Source organism: Ovis canadensis, chromosome 3 (assembly GCF_042477335.2).
Source record: "Ovis canadensis isolate MfBH-ARS-UI-01 breed Bighorn chromosome 3, ARS-UI_OviCan_v2, whole genome shotgun sequence".
Classification (NCBI taxonomy): Eukaryota; Metazoa; Chordata; class Mammalia; order Artiodactyla; family Bovidae; genus Ovis; species Ovis canadensis.
Window position 1 is genome coordinate 58,253,157 of NC_091247.1, and position 19,808 is coordinate 58,272,964.

General features: G+C 44.0%; 1 protein-coding gene across 7 annotated transcripts in view; it reads right to left on the reverse strand.

Moving 5' to 3' along the window:
- Positions 1–19,808, reverse strand: part of REEP1 (receptor accessory protein 1) — a 135,843-nt gene that overhangs the window by 38,231 nt on the left and 77,804 nt on the right. For all 7 annotated transcript variants that reach the window (XM_069583126.1, XM_069583123.1, XM_069583130.1 and 4 more), the window contains exons 3-5: positions 19,329–19,405; positions 5,435–5,555; positions 1,333–1,446 (exon numbers count right to left, since the gene is read on the reverse strand). In XM_069583126.1, the coding sequence (XP_069439227.1) occupies positions 1,333–1,446; positions 5,435–5,555; positions 19,329–19,405 (312 nt within the window). The remainder of the gene's footprint in view (positions 1–1,332; positions 1,447–5,434; positions 5,556–19,328; positions 19,406–19,808) is intronic.

A 19,808-nucleotide genomic window follows, 5' to 3' on the forward strand; every position in this document is an offset into this window, starting at 1 on the left:
AGCATAACTGTCTTTTCTCCATCCTCCACCAACTGTAGACTCCTACTCCACATCTGAGTTTGGGGGAAGCGATTTTTACACGGGCAATCTGCTGAATTTGCTCTACAAATAAACGTCTACTAATTACATTTTTCAGGGGTGAGCACATGATAAGAAACTGACACAATGACAAGGAGAATGTGATGGAAGAAGAAGCTGGGAAAGAACACAGAGGGCCTTTGAACAGGGCTGGGTGGGAAAGAGAAGGAAGTAATGACTTACATCACAATATCCCACAGATTTGCGTTTATTTCAAACCTCCTCTACTGTATGATATTTGTTTTTCTCTTTCTGACTTACTTCACTCTATATAACAGGCGCTAGGTTCACCCACCTCACTACAACTGACTCAAATTCATTTTTTATGGCTGAGTAATATTCCCCTATATATATCCACCATATCTTCTCTATCTGTTCTTCTGTTGATGGACATCTAGGTTGCTTGCACGTCCTGGCTATTGTAAACAGTGCTGCGATGAACACTGGAGTACATGTATCTTTTAAACTTGTGGTTTTCTCAGGGTATATGCCCAGTAGTGGGGTTGCTGGGTTATAATGAATATATATGAAATCTAGAAAAATGGTATTGATGAACCTATTTGCAAGGAATAAATGGAGATGAAGATGCAGGGAATGGACTTGTGGACACAGAGGGGTAGGGAAAGAGCAGGGTGAATGGAGAAAGTAGCATGAACATATATACATATGGAGGGGAGGGAGGCTCTAGAGGAAGGGAATATATGTATAATCATGGATGATTCAAGTTGTTGTATGGCAGAAACCAACACAACACTGTAAAAAAAATTATTTTTTAAAAACCCTCTTCTACTCTAGTTATTGCTACTCCACATATGGTCCTCCACATTCAAGCCACTCAACTTATTCAGGACTCTGGGTTCCTTCCCCTGGATCTTCAGGGTCATGTGAACCTGAAGTGCACCTGCTCCCTCAGGTAAGTCTCTGCACCTGTCTATTTAGGTGACTCTCCCAGTGCATGCTGGGAAATTGCAAAGAACTGCCTATCTCCTCCCCTCCCCTCTTCTCTGTGTCCAAGGTTTATGCTTCAAGTAATTTAGAAGTTCTTAACATGAGAAGCACAGGTGAGCTTCAGGGGCTCTGGGACTCTCTCGGTATTGCATAAATCATTTGCGGGTGTGTGTGTGCACGCGAGCATGCAGCTTTCTGAGGGTAATATTCACCCTTTATCCCCTCAGCTTTTCAAGGGGACCCCAGCTATACTTAGCCTGTCTCTAGATGAGTTACAGCCGTAGTGGTCAGGTCCCGGCACGGTACCTTGGAAGCAGCCATCACTGCCGCCGTGGCCGCCACGTTCAAGCCTCGCTTCCCAAAGTGCACAAGGGCATCGTAACTTCGGTCTTTCGCTTGGACCAGGCAATCATCAATTTCCTGTCAAAGGAAAACAGGCACTTTGACTTGGAAGGTCCAAATAAACCTCTATTCTTTCTCCCCTCTCCTGAGAGCTGAGCTTGGCAGCTTGCTCCATCACTGATTCTCGCTGGCACTGCCACTAATTGGCTGTCAGACCTGGGTGAGTGCTTAGCCTCTACACATGGTTCTATCTTCTGCAAAATGAGGACAGTGGCGGCACCTAATTTGTGGAGCATGGTGAGAATTCATTGTTGTTGTTTAGTTGCTAAGTCCTCTCTGACTCTGTGTGACCCCATGGACTGTAGCCCGCCAGGCTCCTCTGTCCATGTGATTTCCCAGGCAAGAATACTGGAGTGGGTTGCCATTTCTTTCTCCAGGGGATTGTCCCAACCCAGGGATCGAACACGTATCTCCTGCATTGGCAGGTATATTCTTTACTGCTGAGCCAACCTGGAAACTCCATGGTGAGGACTACATGCGCTCGTTCCAGAAAAGCACCTTATACAGTGGCTGGCTTCAATAACCAAGAACCATTGTCATCTTCTTTATCTCAAGGAGGTAAAGCCCTGGGATCTCTGAAATTCTATTATTGCATAGCAATTTCATACAATATCCAAATTCTTCCTATGTGTATATCGAGGGGAGAGATTAGGATGCAAAAAGAGATAGGGGATATTTTTCTTGATAGAGGAGATCATTTTACAGATAATTAAATAAAAACAGAAACCAGAAGTCAACTACAAGGTAAAGGTGAGGTGGGAGAGAGGATTGAGGTCTACTTAGGGACCAAGAGCAAGTAAAATATTGGTTTAGTTCAAATTTGGATCAGTGCTGGCTCATTCTTTTTGTTGTGTTTGGCTTCTTGTTGTCATTGTTTTAGGAACACAGCCATTCTGTAATCATAGGAGCAGAGTTCAGTCAATGACACTTGGCCTCTGTCTCATCTGAAGTTCAGCACATTGGTGCACTTCCTTCACTTTGAGGCATACAGGTGGGCATTCAACCCCTTGCCTGGTCCTTGTTTAAAATTCCTCAGGAAGTCACAACACTCAGTTTCCATTGTGACCCCTGGCTGACTCTGGAAGTGATTCTTGGCAGCTCTTAAGAGTCAGTCACCTCCGCGTCAATGGAAATTGCATTAGTGGCTTCAGAGTTAAGTCCAGTGCTTAGAGAAAGGGAAGTAGGAAGAGCAGAGATCTGATAATGAGGTGGAGGCAGGGATTACTGTTTCTCAAACTTTACCCTCTGAGACAGTAAGTGTTGTGTCCTAGTTCCTAAAGGGTGTCTCAGAAATGGCTAACAGTAACCTGTACTGGAGTACCTCCAACTAATGTACTCAAAGCCTTGCCCTGGAAATCCAAAGTGTACAACTTTCAGAAGCAACAGAAATGAATATATCAAGCCACCTATAGTGAAAAAGTTGGCTTAAAGCTCAACATTCAGAAAACTAAGAGCATGGCATCTGGTCACATCAATTCATGGCAAATAGATGGAGAAACACTGGAAACAGTGACAGACTGTATCTTTTTTTTGGCTCCAAAATTGCTGCAGATGGTGACTGCAGCCATGAAATTAAAAGACGCTTACTCCTTGGAAGAAAAGTTATGACCAACCTAGACAGCATATTAAAAAGCAGAGACATTACTTTGCCAACAAAGGTCCATCTAGTCAAGGCTATGGTTTTTCCAGTAGTCATGTATGGATGTGAGAGTTGGACTGTGAAGAAAGCTGAGCACAGAAGAATTGATGCTTTTGAACTGTGGTGTTGGAGAAGACTCTTGAGAGTCCCTTGGACTACAAGGAGATCCAACAAGTCCATCCTAAAGGAGATCAGTCCTGGGTGTTTATTGAAAGGACTGATGTTGAAGCTGAAACTTCAATACTTTGGCCACCTGATGCGAAGAGCTGACTCATTTGAAAAGACCCTGATGCTGGAAAACATTGAAAGAGAGAGAAGAAGGGGACAACAGAGGATGAGATGGTTGGATGGCATCACCAACTCAATGGAACTGAGTTTGAGTGAACTCTGGGAGTTGGTAACGGACAGGGAGGCCTGGTGTGCTGCAGTCCATGGGGTCGCAAAGAGTCACATGACTGAGTGACTGACCTGAACTGATAGTGCTCTTCATTCATATGGTAGAATCTTACCACACAACCAGTTCAGAAAGTCATATAATATCATTAATGAATTACAGCATGCTGGACCCAATAATCCCACTCTCAAGAATTTATTCTAAGACAAGAAGTCAATAGAAGTTGACTGTATACTATATGTGGTAATGTTTGTGGGTCCTTATGGACCCACAAGTGGAAAAGGATGGTATGCAAACGTGTTTAAGATTTCAGAAGACAAGTAATGCATCTGTTCAGTTTTTTGTAGTTATTGCTTTGGGGTTTTGTTTTGGCTTTTTGGTGTGTGTGTGTGTATGGTTAACATTTTAAGGAAGCATTACACAGACTGGATTGAATGACAAAAGAAGCTACCAAACAAATTAATAAGACAGAGATCATTTATTTCAATGGTTTCTGCATCTATTATTTCCCTTAGTGTCTCAGTGGTAAAGAATCCACCTGCCAATGCAGGAGACACAGGAGATGTGGGTTTGATCCTTAGATTGGAAAGAGCCTCTGGAGGAGGAAATGGCAACTCACTCCAATATTCTTGCCAGGGAAATCCCATGGAGAGAGGAGCATGGTAGGCTACAGTAGGACATGACTTAGCAACTTAGCATGCATATGTCTCTTATTGTATGAAATCTTAACAAAACCACAGAACAATCCATTGAAAACAAATCTGACAAATCAGGTTCAGAGATGTTAAACAAAAAATAATTTTATAGACAGTGACATTATCTTAAAAGTAGCTTAAATTTCTTTTCAAGAGGTATAAGTTGTAATTCCTCCTTGTATCCTTAGATATTGTTGACTCCTTCCCGCAATTTCTCCCTGTCTTATTTTTTCCATCTGTGACATTAGACAAATCTACATTTTCATTTCAAGGATGTACGCGAAGCAAAACTTTGAAGCAAAACACAAAAGGCATGAAACAAATTATTATGTCTATTCTCATTAACACACTTATCAACTGATAACTTGTAAAGTATAAAAATAGCAGGTATTTCATTTGTAGCATACATTTTATCATTGATCAATAAAGCAAATGTACTAGAAATTTAATATATTCCAGTCTCTGTTGTACCTATCTAGGCACAAATTCAAGTCTTTTCATCTCTCTAGGCTTCAACTTTCCTGTTTCTGTTAGGTTTTTAAAAATTTATTATTTTTATCTTTAAAATGTATTATTTCTATTTTTTTTGTCTGTGCTGAGTCTTGGCTGCTGCTCAGGCTTTTCTCTAGTTGCATCAGTGGGGGCTACTCTAGTTGTGGTGTGTGGGCTTCTCACTGCAGCGGCATCTCTTGTAGAACACAAGCTCCGGGCGAGCAGGCTTCAATAACTGCGGCACATGAGCTCAGTAGTTGTGGCTCCTGGGCTTGAGAGCACAAGCTCAGTAGTTATGGTGCATGGGCTTAGCTGCTCCTCAGAATATAGGATCCTCCCAGACCAGGGATCAAACCTGTGTCTCCTGCACTGGCAGGCAGATTCTTTACTACTGAGCCAGCAGGGAAGCCCTGTACTAAGTTTTAAAAGTATTTTTTAGTAGTATATATAAAAATTCCATCTACAAAAGGACAGGTGCTGAGCCTGATGAAAGGAAAGAAATTCAGTTTGGGAAGTTGAATTATGAGTGAATATTTTTCTGTCTTTTGTTTCGATGTATGGAAATATTTTACAATAATAGTGATGAATAATATCCTTTTGAGAATTTCACCAGGTCATAAAAATAGACTTAAAAGAGAAAGATTAGAAGGAACAATTTTCGGGTAGGGGGCAAATAAGTCAATCAAGAGTCTCCTTCAATAAAATCATATGTCTTTTAAAAAAAAATCACTTAAAATTTTTTTTTCACTCACTGGAAGAGGGGAAAGGCAGAACAGCACAAATTACCTTTTCCTTTGAAGACAGTGTGGGATGTACAAACTTCCTGTAGAGGAGGCTGGAGCCTTTTGTGTAGGGAGACAGCAACCAGGCTACAAATGCTATTTTCAGCTCATAATAGAATGGAAACCTGGAGAGAGATGAGAAACATACGCATTCCATTAGGTTTTCAGCAGCTCTGCCCTGAGCCTATGAAAGACAGAACCTGGGAGCGCAGATAGCTCTCCTGCCTGCACACAGCCTGGTCCTCGGATTCCCATGAACGTGTGTGCACACATGCACATCCGAGGTGCAAGCCCAGGGCCTCTTTTGAAAACCAGTTCCTTTTCTGTGTGTGTGTGACCTCAGTATGAGGCTTGTAGGATCTTAGTTCCATGACCAGGAATTGAACCTGGGCACCTAGCAGTGAAAGCACAGAGTCTTATCTATGGGACCACCAGGGAGTTCGCAAAGCCCATGCACATTTTCTTTTGTTGTTAAACAAGCTAGGGACCTAGGGTCTCTCAGCAGTCACTCTATGACTGTGCCTGACAACTGGTGCTTTCTGCCAGGCTCTGTTCACTTCCCCTGGAGCCGGAGCTCCTGCAGGCCCAGATGCCACATCCACCCTCGCCTGAGTTCCCAGTCATTCACTCTTTCCTGGAGGCCAAGAATGGACAAACACCTGGAGGATTCACAGCAGGGAAGAGCTGACAAAGAATCTCCACTTAGAATGAAAGCCCCTGTCCCTTGGCTGTCTTCTTAGTCCCCAAACAGGCTGGACAGGAGCCCAGCTCTTGCAGGAAAGAGGATGCTACTTACCCTGTTCAAACCAACAGCATGTTGGGGGAGGGGGGCAAGGAATAGAATACAAATAGTAAAATACAGGAAAGCCCGGCGTGCTGTAGTCCATGGGGTCGCAAAGAGGTGGACGTGACTAAGCAACTGAACAAGTACAATATATATAACTGCTTTATATACATATACTTAAATATACTTATATATATACATATATGTATATATATACCCCCTGGGAATCCCTTGGACAACAAGGAGATCAAACCAGTCCATCCTAAAGGAAATCAGTCCTGAATATTCATTGGAAGGACTGATGGTGAAACTGAAACTCCAATATTTTGGCCACCTGATGTGAAGAACGGACTCATTTGAAAAGACCCTGATGCTGGGAAAGATTGAAGGCAGGAGGAGAAGGGGACGACAGAGGATGAGATGATTGAATGGCATCACCGACTCGATGGACATGAGCTGGAGTAAGCTCTGGGAGTTGATGATGGACTGGTAAGCCTGGCGTGCTACAGTCCATGGGATTGCAAAGAGTCAGACACAACTGAGCAACTGAACTGAACATATATATATAGTTTCAGGTGCACAGCAAAGTGATTCAGCTGTACACCTGACACTAACACATCATTGTGAATCAATTATGTGTGCATGCTAAGTCATTTCAGCCATGTCCGATTCTTTGCCACCCCATGTAGCCTGCCAGGCTCCTCTTTCCATGGGGTTTCCTAGGCAAGAATACTGAAGTGGGTTCCCATGCCCTCCTCCAGGGGATCTTCCCAACCCAGGGATCAAACCCTTGTCTCATATATCTCCTGCTTTGGCTGGTGGGTTCCTTACCACTACTGCCACCTATACTTCAATAGAAAAAAACCCTAAAATTTAAAAACCAACAGCAGGCAAAAAGGTTTTGATCATTTTGGTGCCAAAAGAAAGAAGAGTTCAAGGTACAGATAAAATACAACTCTGAAGTTTAAAGTCCTGGGTACTATTCACTGATGTATCCCATAAACACTTTGCTAGCACCCATATGTGGCAGTTGGTGCTGGGCACCAAGACGACACTGGGGAACAAAGAGGACCTGAGCCCTGTTCTCTTGGAGCTTCCAGTCTAGCAGGAAACACAGACAAGGTTCTGGCATCCTCGGAACTGACAGTCCAGTCCAGGAAACAAAGATTGCTCAAATCAAGACAATTAGTATAGAATAACATCCTGAGACAAGCGCCATCAAGGGTCTCTGTTAACCCATGTGGTACTTCTGCACGTATGAGAAAAAGCCCAACCCTTCGACTGGATGCAGTCCTGTGAGCATATGACTTGCAAACAGGGCTTCATCTGAATTTCAGCTCCACTGGCCAGGTATCTTGTGCTATGAACAACCTGTGCAACCGTACTTGGCAGGTCAAATGGGTATTAACCAGGTCTTTTTATTTTTCCTATTCTGATGCTTTGACATCTTGGAACCTTGCAGATGGAGAGACTGCCTCTCTCATGGACACCACAATACAGGCTCCTGCCCACACGTCCTTCCTCTGCTTCCTGATCTGCCTGTGTGACTCTGCATGACACACTGTGTCTCTAGGGATCTGTGTATCTTTTTTAAAATATTTATTTATTTATATATTTGACTGTACTGGGTCTTCACTGTGGCACACAGGATCTTCAGTTGCAGCATGTCAACCCTTAGTTGCAGCATGTGGGATCTAGTTCCCTGACCAGAGATTGAATCAAGGATCCCTGCAATGAGAGTGTGGACTCTTAGCTACTGGATCACAAGGGAAGTCCCTTGGGATCTGTGAAGTTAACAAACTTATTCCTTCATGATGGTCATTTCTGTGTCTGCATGTCTTTGCTACGCTGTGCTTAGTCGCTCAGTCTCGTTCAACTCTTTGCAAGCCCATGGACTGCAACACGCCAGGGTCCTCTGTCCATGGGGATTCTCCAGGCAAGAATACCGGAGTGGGTTTCCACGCCCTCCTCCAGGAGGTCTTCCCAATCCATGGATCAAACCCAGGTCTCCTGTACTGCAGTCAGAGTCTTTACTGTCTGAGCCACCAGGGAAGCCCAAGAATACTGGGGTGGGTAGACTATCCATTCTCTAGGGGAACTTACGAACCCAGGAATCAAACCAGGGCCTCCTGCATTGCAGGCGGATTCTTTACCAACTGAGCCACTAGGGAAGCCCCTCTGCATCTCTTACCAAACTCAAAAACAAACCCTGGGTACCATTCAAACATGATGCTATGAGGGAGCATGATACCTGGGCAGGTTTGAGGCGTCGGAAAAGTAAAGCCCTTTCAGGCCATCCTCATGATAAGAGAGCAAACACAAACAGTAATTTCTAGCAAGACATTTCAGAGGTCTTTAACTCTCACATCACTCCAGACAGCAGCTCCACCCACCCCTTCTTTCCATCCTAGTCCACTGCCTTCTGCTCCTGGCAGGCCCTTCCTGAACATTCCCCTAGCAACTAAAGGACACTTTCATGTCGAGATTGTTTAATGCTTCACAGCCAGAAAAGAGAAGGAGCTGAAGGAACAGAGATGTGGTCCTCTCATATTTGAACACTCTGGTGATTAACAATGGAGAAAATTTGGTCTTGAAAACAAGTATTTGTCAGTCCAAGGGGCAAATGGGCCTGGCAAGCTCAGGCACCAATCCAAGATACACATAATCCTAGGGGGAATCTGTCACACCGTGGCTCTTTCATTTATTATATAACAGATGTGGGTTTTTTTTTTTTTTAATAGCTTCTATGTGCACATAGTTTAAAAGATTCTAGAAGTCCAAAAGGGGACATAACAGAGTCTCTTTCCCATCTTGGACCCTTTTCCAAAAGCACAAAAGCATCATCAGTTTCTTGTAGATCCTTCCAGAAGTGGACTAGGGCTAAGATATACAATCATGTGGGTATGTAGGACACCTGCAATGCTCCCTACACTCTCTTAGTGGTATTCTCTGCTCCCCTTCACACCACACCTTGCTTTCCCCACCACACATACAATTAAGAGTACACTCTGGTGGCTTCAGCAATATGTGAACTATGAAATTCCAGATGTTCAAGCTGGTTTTAGAAAAGGCAGAGGAACCAGAGATCAAATAGCCAACATCCACTGGATCATCAAAAAAACAAGAGAGTTCCAGAAAAACATCTATTTCTGCTTTATTGACTATGCCAAAGCCTTTGACTGTGTGGATCATAATAAACTGTGGAAAATTCTGAAAGAGATGGGAATACCAGACCACCTGACCTGCCTCTTGAGAAACCTATATGCAAGTCAGGAAGCAACAGTTAGAACAGGACAGGGAACAACAGACTGGTTCCAAATAGGAAAAGGAGTACATCAAGGCTGTATATTGTCACCCTGCTTATTTAACTTATATGCAGAGTACATCATGAGAAACGCTGGGCTGGAAGAAGCACAAGCTGGGATCAAGATTGCCAGGAGAAATATCAAAAACCTCAGATATGCAGATGACACCACCCTTATGGCAGAAAGTGAAGAGGAACTAAAAAGCCTCTTGATGAAAGTGAAAGAGGAGAGTGAAAAGTTGACTTAAAACTCAACATTCAGAAAACTAAGATCATGGCATCTGGTCACATCACTTCATGGCAAATAGATAGGGAAATAGTAGAAACAGTGGCTGACTTTATTTTTTTGGGCTCCCAAATCACTGCAGATGGTGATTGCAGGCATGAAATTAAAAGACACCTACTCCTTGGAAGGAAAGTTATGACCAACCTAGACAGCATATTAAAAAGCAGAGACATTACTTTGTCAACAAAGGTCCATCTAGTCAAGGCTATGGTTTTTCCAGTGGTCATGTATGAATGTGAGAGTTGGACTATAAAAAAAGCTGAGTGCCAAAGAATTGATGCTTTTGAACTGTGGTGTTGGAGAAGATTCTTGAGAGTCCCTTGGACTGCAAGGAGATCCAACCAGTCCATCCTAAAGGAGATCAGTCCTGGGTGTTCATTGGAAGGACTGATGTTGAAGCTGAAACTCCAATACTTTGGCCACCTAATGAGAAGAGCTGATTCATTTGAAAAGACCCTGATGCTGGGAAAGATTAGGGCAGGAGGAGAAGGGGATGACAGAGGATTAGATGTATGGATGGCATCACCGACTCAATGGACGTGGGTTTGGTTGGACTCTGGGAGTTGGTGATGGACAGGGAGGCCTGGCGTGCTGCGGTTCATGGGGTTGCAAGGAGTCGGACACGACTAAGCGATTGGACTGAACTGAACTGGAGATTTTCTCATACCAGTACATGGAGAGTGGTTTCTCTCTCTCTATTTTTTTGGCTGCTCCATGTGACTTGCAGGATCTTAGTTCCCTGGCCAAGGATTGAACCTGAGCCCAGGACAGTGAAAGCACTGAGTCCTAACCACTGGACCACCAGGGAATTCCCCAGGCCTTACCCTTCTTAATGGCTGCATAGGGGGCATGAGCATCTACCCAGACCCCCACAGATGGATATTTACAAAGGTCACAACCTTTAGCTACTACAACAGAGCTGCCGTGAATCTCCTGGAGAATGCTTCTTTATGTCCTGATGATAATGTACCTTTAAGAAAATGCTCAGAAGTGAAATTTCTGCAGGTATCTGATTTATAGGTAGAAGCTGCGCTTTTGTGCAAGCATGGATACAAGAGCCTGGTTCCCCGCAGCCTCACGCTCACAGTGTAGGACAGTGAAAGAGCCTGCCCCAGGTTATGAGGATTGGTGGGGCGGTGGAGCGGGGGGCGGTGGGGTAGGATGGGCATTAGATCCTGAGCAGTTCTTCTGAGCTGCTGGAGCCCCTGTATTTTCTGGTCAGCCTGCTGCTAAGCCTCCTTGTTCTTCAAGATCTTTCCTGAGTACCCCATCCACATTAACATGACCTGAAAAAATAATTAATTTATTTTTAGTTGCACTGGGTCTTCATTTCTGCATGAGTTGCTCAGTCATATCTGACTATTTGTGACCTCATGGGCTGTATCCCACAAGGCTCCTCTGTCCATGGGGATTCTCCAGGCAGGAATACTGGAGTGGGTTTCCATTTCTTTCTCCAGGTTCATTGCTATACATAGGCTTTCTCTAGTTGCGGTGAGCAGGTGCTACTCTTAGCAATCACTACATTTTCTTTCTATTTTTTTCCTCAAGCTTTTTTCCTGCCCCACTTTCTATTCAAAGACAACTGCTGGCTTATTGAGTGATTCATTCAGTTGGGAAAATTTAACTGAAAAGCTATGAGGTAAGGGGCCCATACTAAGCAGTTCAGGGAAACCAAAGCTAGGGTAGAAACATCCTTGCCCTTAGTGGTTTGTCATTTAGCAAGACCAACAGGTAACCCCATAATGTGCAGTGAGTAATGGAACAATATCTCAGTGAGGCTCAAGGGCTTTGCTTCTCTCCCAATCATCATCCATTGCTCACAAACATACACCTCAAAATTCTTACTATGTATGTGGCCAAAGGTCCATACAGTCAAAACTATGGTTTTTCCAGTAGTCATGTAAGGATGTGAGGCTTGGACCATAAAGAAGGCTGAGCACTGAAGAATCGATGCTTTCGAATTGTGGTGCGGGAGAAGACTCTTGAGAGTCCTTTGGACAGCAAGGAGATCAAACCAGTCAATCCTAAAGGAAATCAACCCTGAATATTCATTGGAAGGACTGATGCTGAAGCTGAAGCTCCAGTATTTTGGTCACCTGATGCAAAAAGCCGACTCACTGGGAAAGACCCTGATGCTGGAAAAGATTGAAGAAAAGAGGAGAAGCGGGTGACAGAGGATAAGATAGTTGAATGGCATCACTGACTCCATGGACACGAATTTGAGCAAACTCTGGGAGATGGTGAAGGACAGGGAAGCCTGGCGTGCTGCAGTCTATGGAGTCGAGGGAGTCAGACACAACTTAGTTACTAGACAACAATAACAAAATTTTATGTGGATAAGCCCTTGAATTGCCCTGATCTTGAGAACTACGACGTATTTGAGAAGAAAAGGCTGGATGAACTCATCATATCCAAGGCATTTGTATAGCACTCAGGTGCCATTCTATGCTCTCAGTACAATACTGTCACACTCAAGGGGGTAAGAGTTTCCTTTTTTTTTTTCCAGTCATGCCGGGTGGCCTGCCTAATCTCAGTTCCACAACCAGGGATTGAACCAAAGCCTCAACAGTGGAAGCTCTGTGCCCTAACCACTGGACTGCCAGGGAATTTCTAAGAGATTTCAAAGAGGGTTGGGCAAGTGATGAAACTGTCAAAAATATACGCAATTAATGTGTACAGAAAATTTCTGGAAGAAAACACAACTGACTTTGACCACGCTAACCTCTGGGGAGAGAGTCAAGGGCCTGGGGGAGGGGGGACTTACTTTTTAGTGTATTGTTTCAATTTTATTTTGCCATGTGCATGTAGTATTATATGCATATATATTTAAATCAAATGAAATAATCTACACAAATTGTGAAACAAACAGCCATCCTATCTCTTCTGTGACCATACACAGTTGCTGTTTTCATCAAGATAGAAAGCTTTTAAAAGTTACCTGTGAAGAGAGAACTGTTCTAAGGGTGAGGTGGAGAGAGCAGGGTGGGGATGGATGCGTGAAGACTGAGAGGAAAAGTATAAACATGAGGTGTGATTTCCAGTCCAGGAAGTGAACAGAAGTGAAAGATGCTTCTAGGAAGCCAGAGGTAGCCACAACTACCTCTCCACTTCTTTAATTATAAAAAGAACTTGGAGCTGCTGAATTGGGGTCCATTCCCTGGAAGGGAAAGGGGCTCTGTCTGTCTGATAGGCCTGTTCTGGGTCCAATCCCTGGGCGAAAGAGAGGATGGAGAGGGAGGACTATTCCAGAAGGAGACCAGGATCTGTGATACCTGGAGGTCGTCAGGAAAAGGCAGAGCAGGCTGAGGGCATGTCCAGACTGTAAGCTGAGGCAGCCACAGGTGGCAGTGGTTCAGCTGCAAGTCGTGTCTGACTCTTGCAACCACAGGGACCATAGCCCACCAGGCTCCTCTGTCCATGGGATTCCCCAGGCAAGAATACCGGAGTGGGTTGCCATTTCCTGCTTCAGGGGATCTTCCCGAACCAGGGATCAAACCTGGGTCTCCTGCATTGCAGGTGGATTCGTTACCAACTGAGCTACCAGGAAAGTAAGGCAGGAAGGGAAGGATCCCATGAGTCCTTCCCTGCAAAAGCGGAGCCCAAGGTGCCAGGAGACAGGCAAGGGACCCTCTCCTTCCACCCACAAACTGCCTGGACAGTGCGAGCTCAGGGGGACCAAGGAGGGACCATATGACGCCTCTACATGGGTCAGGAAGAGAGGGGGTTTCTGCTCACACTGCACACACACTCCAAACACACCAGCTATCAGATGCCTTCCTGTGATAGGCAGTGTTTTGATCCTAGGAACTTCCTCCCCATGTTACCCACCAATATGTCACCTCACATGGCATAAGGGATTCTACAGATGTAATTAAGGCAATTAATCTGCTGACTTCAAGTTAGGGAGATTGGGACTTTCCTGATGGTCCAGCTGTTAAGAATCTGCCTTCCAGTGCAAGGGATGCAGGTTCAATCCCTGGTGGGGAGACTAAACCTGTGCACTGCAACTATGGAGCCCACATGCCACAGTGAAGACTCAGCACAGCCAAAAAAAAAAAAAGAAAACTGAACATATGAAAATTTCAAAGTTCAAGTCAATGCATTTGGTACATGTATTGCAAGTGCTCTTAATCATGAAAAATTTTTAAGATGGGAGATTATATTGGATTATTGGGGTGGGCTTAATCTAATTACATGATATCTTAAACAAAAAGGCAGAGACTATTCTCTGGCTGGTAACAGAAGAGGACAGAAATGACATGCCATTGTTGGCTTGAAGATGACAGGATGTCACATGTCAAGGAAGTGGGGACCTCAGTCCTACAGCCCCATGGAACTGACTCTGCCAACAACCTGAACAAACCTGTAAGTGGAATCTCCCCAGAGCCTCCAGATAAGAGCCTGGGCTGACCCACACCCGGGTTTTGGTCTTGTGAGCTTCTCAGCAGAGGACTCAGTTGACTCTATTTGAACTTCTAACTCACAGAAACTGTGAAATAATAAATTTGTACTGTTTCAGGATGCTAAATTTTTAGTAATCTGTTATGGCAGCAATAGAAAAGTAATACCACCTCCCCCAAATCAAAATTAAATCAACTCCAGAAATAGTTGTTGACACTTGGGTTGCCATGCCCTCCTCCAGGGCACCTTCCTGACCCAGGGATTGAACCTGAGTCTCTTTATGTCTCCTGCATTGGCAGGCAGATTCTTTACCACTAGTGCCACCTGGGAAGTCTACTTATTAGGCACGAGACTAAAATTCCAGGACCATGGGTTAAACATATCCCAGCTATTAGGGAGCAGCACATCCATCATTAGGTAGGATTTCCACCCAGCAAAGTGGTTGAAATGCCAGGACCCTCAGGAAAAAGCTCGTGAGACTAACGTTCTTCCCCACAGTGTTCATAATAAAGGATGAGAGGCCAGCAGGAGGCCAGCAGCGCCAGCCAAAGGGAGGGCATTAAGACAGAAGACTAGACCACAAGAAGTGCTGGCCATACTCTCTCTTTTTTTTTAAATTGGAGGACAGTTGCTTTACAATATTGCGTTGGTTTCTGCTGTACAATATTGCAAATCAGTCGTAACTATGTATTTATATCCCCTTTCTCTTGGGCCTCCCTTGCCACCCCCTTCCACCCCTCTAGTTCATCACAGGGCACCAGGCTGGGCTCCGTGTTATTAACATGTTAGCACCTACCCACTAGCTATCTACTTTACACATGACAGTGTACGTCAATGCTACTCTCTGAGTTCATCCCACCCTCTCGTTCCCCCGCTGTGTCCACATCTGTGTCTCCATACCTTCCCTGCAGTTAGGTTCATCAGTACCATCTTTCTAGATTCAATCTATATGCTTTAATATACTATATTTGTTTTTCTCTTTCTGACTTACTTCACTCTGTATAAAAGGCTCTAGGTTTATCCACCTCACTAGAACTAACTCAAATTCATTTCTCTTTATGGCTGAGTAGTATTCCATTGTATACATGTACCACAACTTCTTTATGCATTCATCTGTTGATGGACATTTAGGTTGTTTCCATACCCTGGCTACTGTCAATACTGCTGCAGTGAACACTGGGGTAAGATGTGTCTTTTTGAATCGTGGTTTTCTTAGAGTATATGCCCAGTAATGGGACTGCTGGGTCATATGGTGGCTATGATCCTTAACCGATTACACAGTCCTCACTAGGTCCAGCCTATTCTCCTCATCTCCACTAGACAGACAGGAGCCTCCCCACGGAAGCTCTGATGAAAATTGGGTTTGCCTCCTAGTGCCAGCCCGTGGGGCCTGGGGAAGGAAAAAAAATGGCTCAGAAGAGTTCTGTCTCCATTCTTAGAGCCTCAGCCCATCTCTGGTCTGCTGTTAACCTGGGCACAGAACAGGGCAGGATGGCATAAGCATATTAAATTAGGTCATCTAGATTCCTTCCTTCCAGCTTGAGGTCATAATAGCTGAGACATCTATCTCTCCCAGTGCAGATGAAAGCCAGGCTCCTTCAGGGGAAAAACTACATACACACTGAGCCAAGACAGGATTCAGTGAAGTAGTGTTCAGAAAAGTGGACGTCTTTGACCCAGGACACCCCAGAGGATAAGTCCAGACAAATCCTTTTTTGGATGAGAACTTTTTTCTCCAAAATGGAAATATCCTTATTATTTTTTTCTGATGATATTTGATCATGGTAAAACATTCATAAAACACAGAAAAAGTGAAACTGACCTCATGATCCCAAATTTCAAAAATAACCCTAGTTAAGTGATCAGTATTTTCCACACTATTTTTAGTATACGTTCACATGTGCACAAACTCAGACACTTCAGATATAAACAGGATTCTATATATTATTCACAACCTCTTTTAGCTAAGACACAATATATCAGTACAAACACATAGCTTATGATTTTCACTTGGTTCACCACTATAACTGTACTGGTCATAAGAGAAAAAAAGCTGTCCATCAAAAGGGAACAGATTAAATTATAGTCCATCTATACCATGGAATTCTATGTGGCCTTTAAAAAAAAGTAGGTAGATCTATTTATGCTTTCATGAAAGCATATTTGAAAAATAGATTTAAAAAACAAAGTAAGAACTATTAGGTATACTATAGTTGTTGTTCAGTCGCCCAATCATGTCCGGCTCTTTGAGACCCCATGAACTGCAGCACGCCAAGTCTCCCTGTCTCTCACCATCTCCCAGAGTTTGTTCAAGTTTATGTAAATTGCATCAGTGATGTCGTCCAGCCATCTCATCCTCTGATGCCCTCTTCTCCTTCTGCTCTCAATCTTTCCCAGCATCAGGGACTTTTCCAATAAGCATCTGTTCATATCAGATGACCAAAATACAGGAGCTTCAGCTTCAGCATCAGTCCGTCCAGTGAATATTCAGGGTGAATATCCAGTGAATCTCCCTTAACGTGACTGGTTTGATCTCCTTGCTGTCTAAGGAACTTTCAGGGGTCTTCTCCAGCACCACAGTTTGAAGGCATCAATTCTTTGGTGTTCTGCCTTCTTTACAGTCCAGCTCTCACAACCACACATGACCACTGGGAAAACCATAGCCTTGATTATATGGACCTTTGTTGGCAGACTAATGTCTCTGCTTTTCAACACGCGGTTTGTCATCGTTTTCCTGCCAAGAAGCAATCATCTTCTGATTTCATGGTTGCAGTCACCATCTGCAGTGATTTTGGAGCCCAAGGAGAGGGAATCAGTCACTATTTCCACCTCTCCCCCTTCTATTTGCCATACAGTAATAGGGCATCTGGTCCCATCACTTCATGGGAAATAGATGGGGAAACAGTGGGAACAGTGTCAGACGTTATTTTTTTGAGCTCCAAAATCACTACAGATGGTGACTGCAGCCATGAAATTAAAAGATGCTTCTCCTTGGAAGGAAAGTTATGACCCACCTAGATAGTATATTCAAAAGCAGAGACATTACTTTGCCAACAAAGGTCCATCTAGTCAAGGCTATGGTTTTTTTCTGTGGTCATGTATGGATGCGAGAGTTGGACTGTGAAGAAAGCTGAGTGCCGAAGAATTGATGCTTTTGAACTGTGGTGTTGGAGAAGACTCTTGAGAGTCCCTTGGACTACAAGGAGATCCAACCAGTCCATTCTGAAGGAGATTAGCCCTGGGATTTCTTTGGAAGGAATGATACTAAAGCTGAAACTCCAGTACTTTGGCCACCTCATGCGAAGAGTTGACTCACTGGAAAAGACTCTGATGCTGGGAGGGATTGGGGACAGGAGGAAACGGGGACGACAGAGGATGAGATGGCTGGATGGCATCACGGACTCAATGGACATGAGTCTGAGTGGACTCTAGGAGTTGGTGATGGACAGGGAGGCCTAGCATGCTGCGATTCATGGGGTCACAAAGAGTCGGACACGACTGAGTGACTGAACTGAACTGAACTGAACTGAACTGAATGGGGCCGGACGCCATGATCTTAGTTTTTTTTTAATATTTAGTCTTAAGCCAGCTCTTTCACTCTCCTCCTTCACCCTCATCAAGGGGCTCTTTAGTTCCTCTTCACTTTCTGCCATTAGAGTGGTATCATCCACAAATCTGAGGTTGTTGATGTTTCTCCTGCCTATCTTGATTCCAGCTTGTAACTCATCCAGTCTAGCATTTCTCATGATGTGCTCAGTGTATAGGTTAAACAAACAGGGTGACAGTAGGCAGCCCTGTTGTACTCCTTTCTCGATCTTGAACCAATCACTTGTTCCAGACGGGGTTCTAACTGTTGCTTCTTGACCTGCATACAGATTTCTCAGGAGACAGGTAAGACAGTCTGGTATTTCCATCTATTTAAGAGCTTTCCATAGTTTGTCATGATCCACAGAATGAAAGGCTTTGGCATAGTCAATGAAACAGAGATGGATGTTTTTCTGAAATTCTCTTGCTTTCTCTATAATCCAGTGAATGTTGGCAGTTTGATCTCTAGCTCCTCTTCCTTTTCTAAACCCAGTTTAGACATCTGGAAGTTCTTGGTTTGCATAATGCTGAAGCATACAGTGCTGTATGTTGTGCTTAGTTGCTCAGTAGTGTTCAACTCTTTGTGGCCCCCACGGACTGTAGCCCACCAGGCTCCTCTGTCCATGGGATCCTGCAGGCAAGAGTACTGGAGTGGGTTCCCATACCCTCCTCCAGGGGATCTTCCCAACCCAGGGATCGAACCCAGGTCTCCTGCATTGCAGGTGGACTCTTTATTATCTGAGCTACCAGGGAAGTCCAAAGCATTTGGTACATCCTTAAAAAAAGGAAAAGTATGTGTATATGTGTGTATCCCTGAATATTCATTGGAAGGACTTTTGCTGAAGCTCCAATATTCTGGCTCCTGATGTGAAGAGCCAATTCATTGGAAAAGACCCTGATGCTGGGAAAGATTGAAGGCAAAAGTAGAAGGGGAAGGCAGAGGATGAGATGGTGGGATGGCAGAGGATGAGATGGTTGGATGGCATTATCAACACAGTGAACATGAATTTGAGTAAACTCCAAGAGATAATGGAGGAGAGAGGAGCCAAGTGTGCTATAGTCCATGGAGTTGCAAAGAGTCAGACACAACTTAGCAACTGAACAACAAAAAAAGTGTGTGTACATATACACACACACACACACTTAAAAAAATTGTATACAACTGTGAAAAGCAGTAATTGGTGAGTCAATGGTGCTGGGGGAAATTTAGTTTTATTGCACACTTTTGTGTATTGTTTCTTATTTTCCTTTTAATTTTTTTTAACATATGAATGTTTCTTTACCAACTCCATTAACTGAAGAATTTTGTTTATTTTGCCCATCTTTATAAGAACAATACCTGCTCTGATAAGGGCATTCAATAAACATTTACTTGAAGAACAACTTTATAGACTAGTTGATTTGAAATGTTCCAGTGAACATCCTTGCACCTGCTTCTCTGCTGATAAGGTTTAAGACTGTGGTCAGACCTTTTCCATCTCTCCCTTGAGACTAGGCAACATCTTTCCTGGAAAAGTCCCAATTCCTGGAGTACTTACCAACAAAGGAAGATGTCAGTGAATGTCTCTGCTGTGGTGAATAGTGCAAATATAATCCAGTACATCATCCATTTGACCTGTTGAAAGAGAAAGCAATAAAGCTAGCAGAAAAGGTCAAGGATAAATGGTTGCCAACTTCAAGAGAACAGGCTCCAACAGCAGATGTTGAGATGGGTCCAGGCAGCCTTGCCTACCACTGGTCACCCCTTCTCCTATCCCTCCCCAGGTTGGTCCAGTTCCACTCCAGACCCTGGGGCTGCAAACATAGGCCATTTCCACAACTGACCCAGGCTCAAGCTCAAAGTAGACTTTAGGTGCCCTTCACTAGTCCTCAGGTTGAGCCAGTGAGACCTGAAGACCAGCAGTGACTCAGGATTCAGTCAGGTCATTTTGCCAGGACTAATACCAGGTGAATAAAGTTTCCAAGCTTCCACAGAGACACACTCTGGGATGAACTTTAACCTAGCCATATTCTCTGAG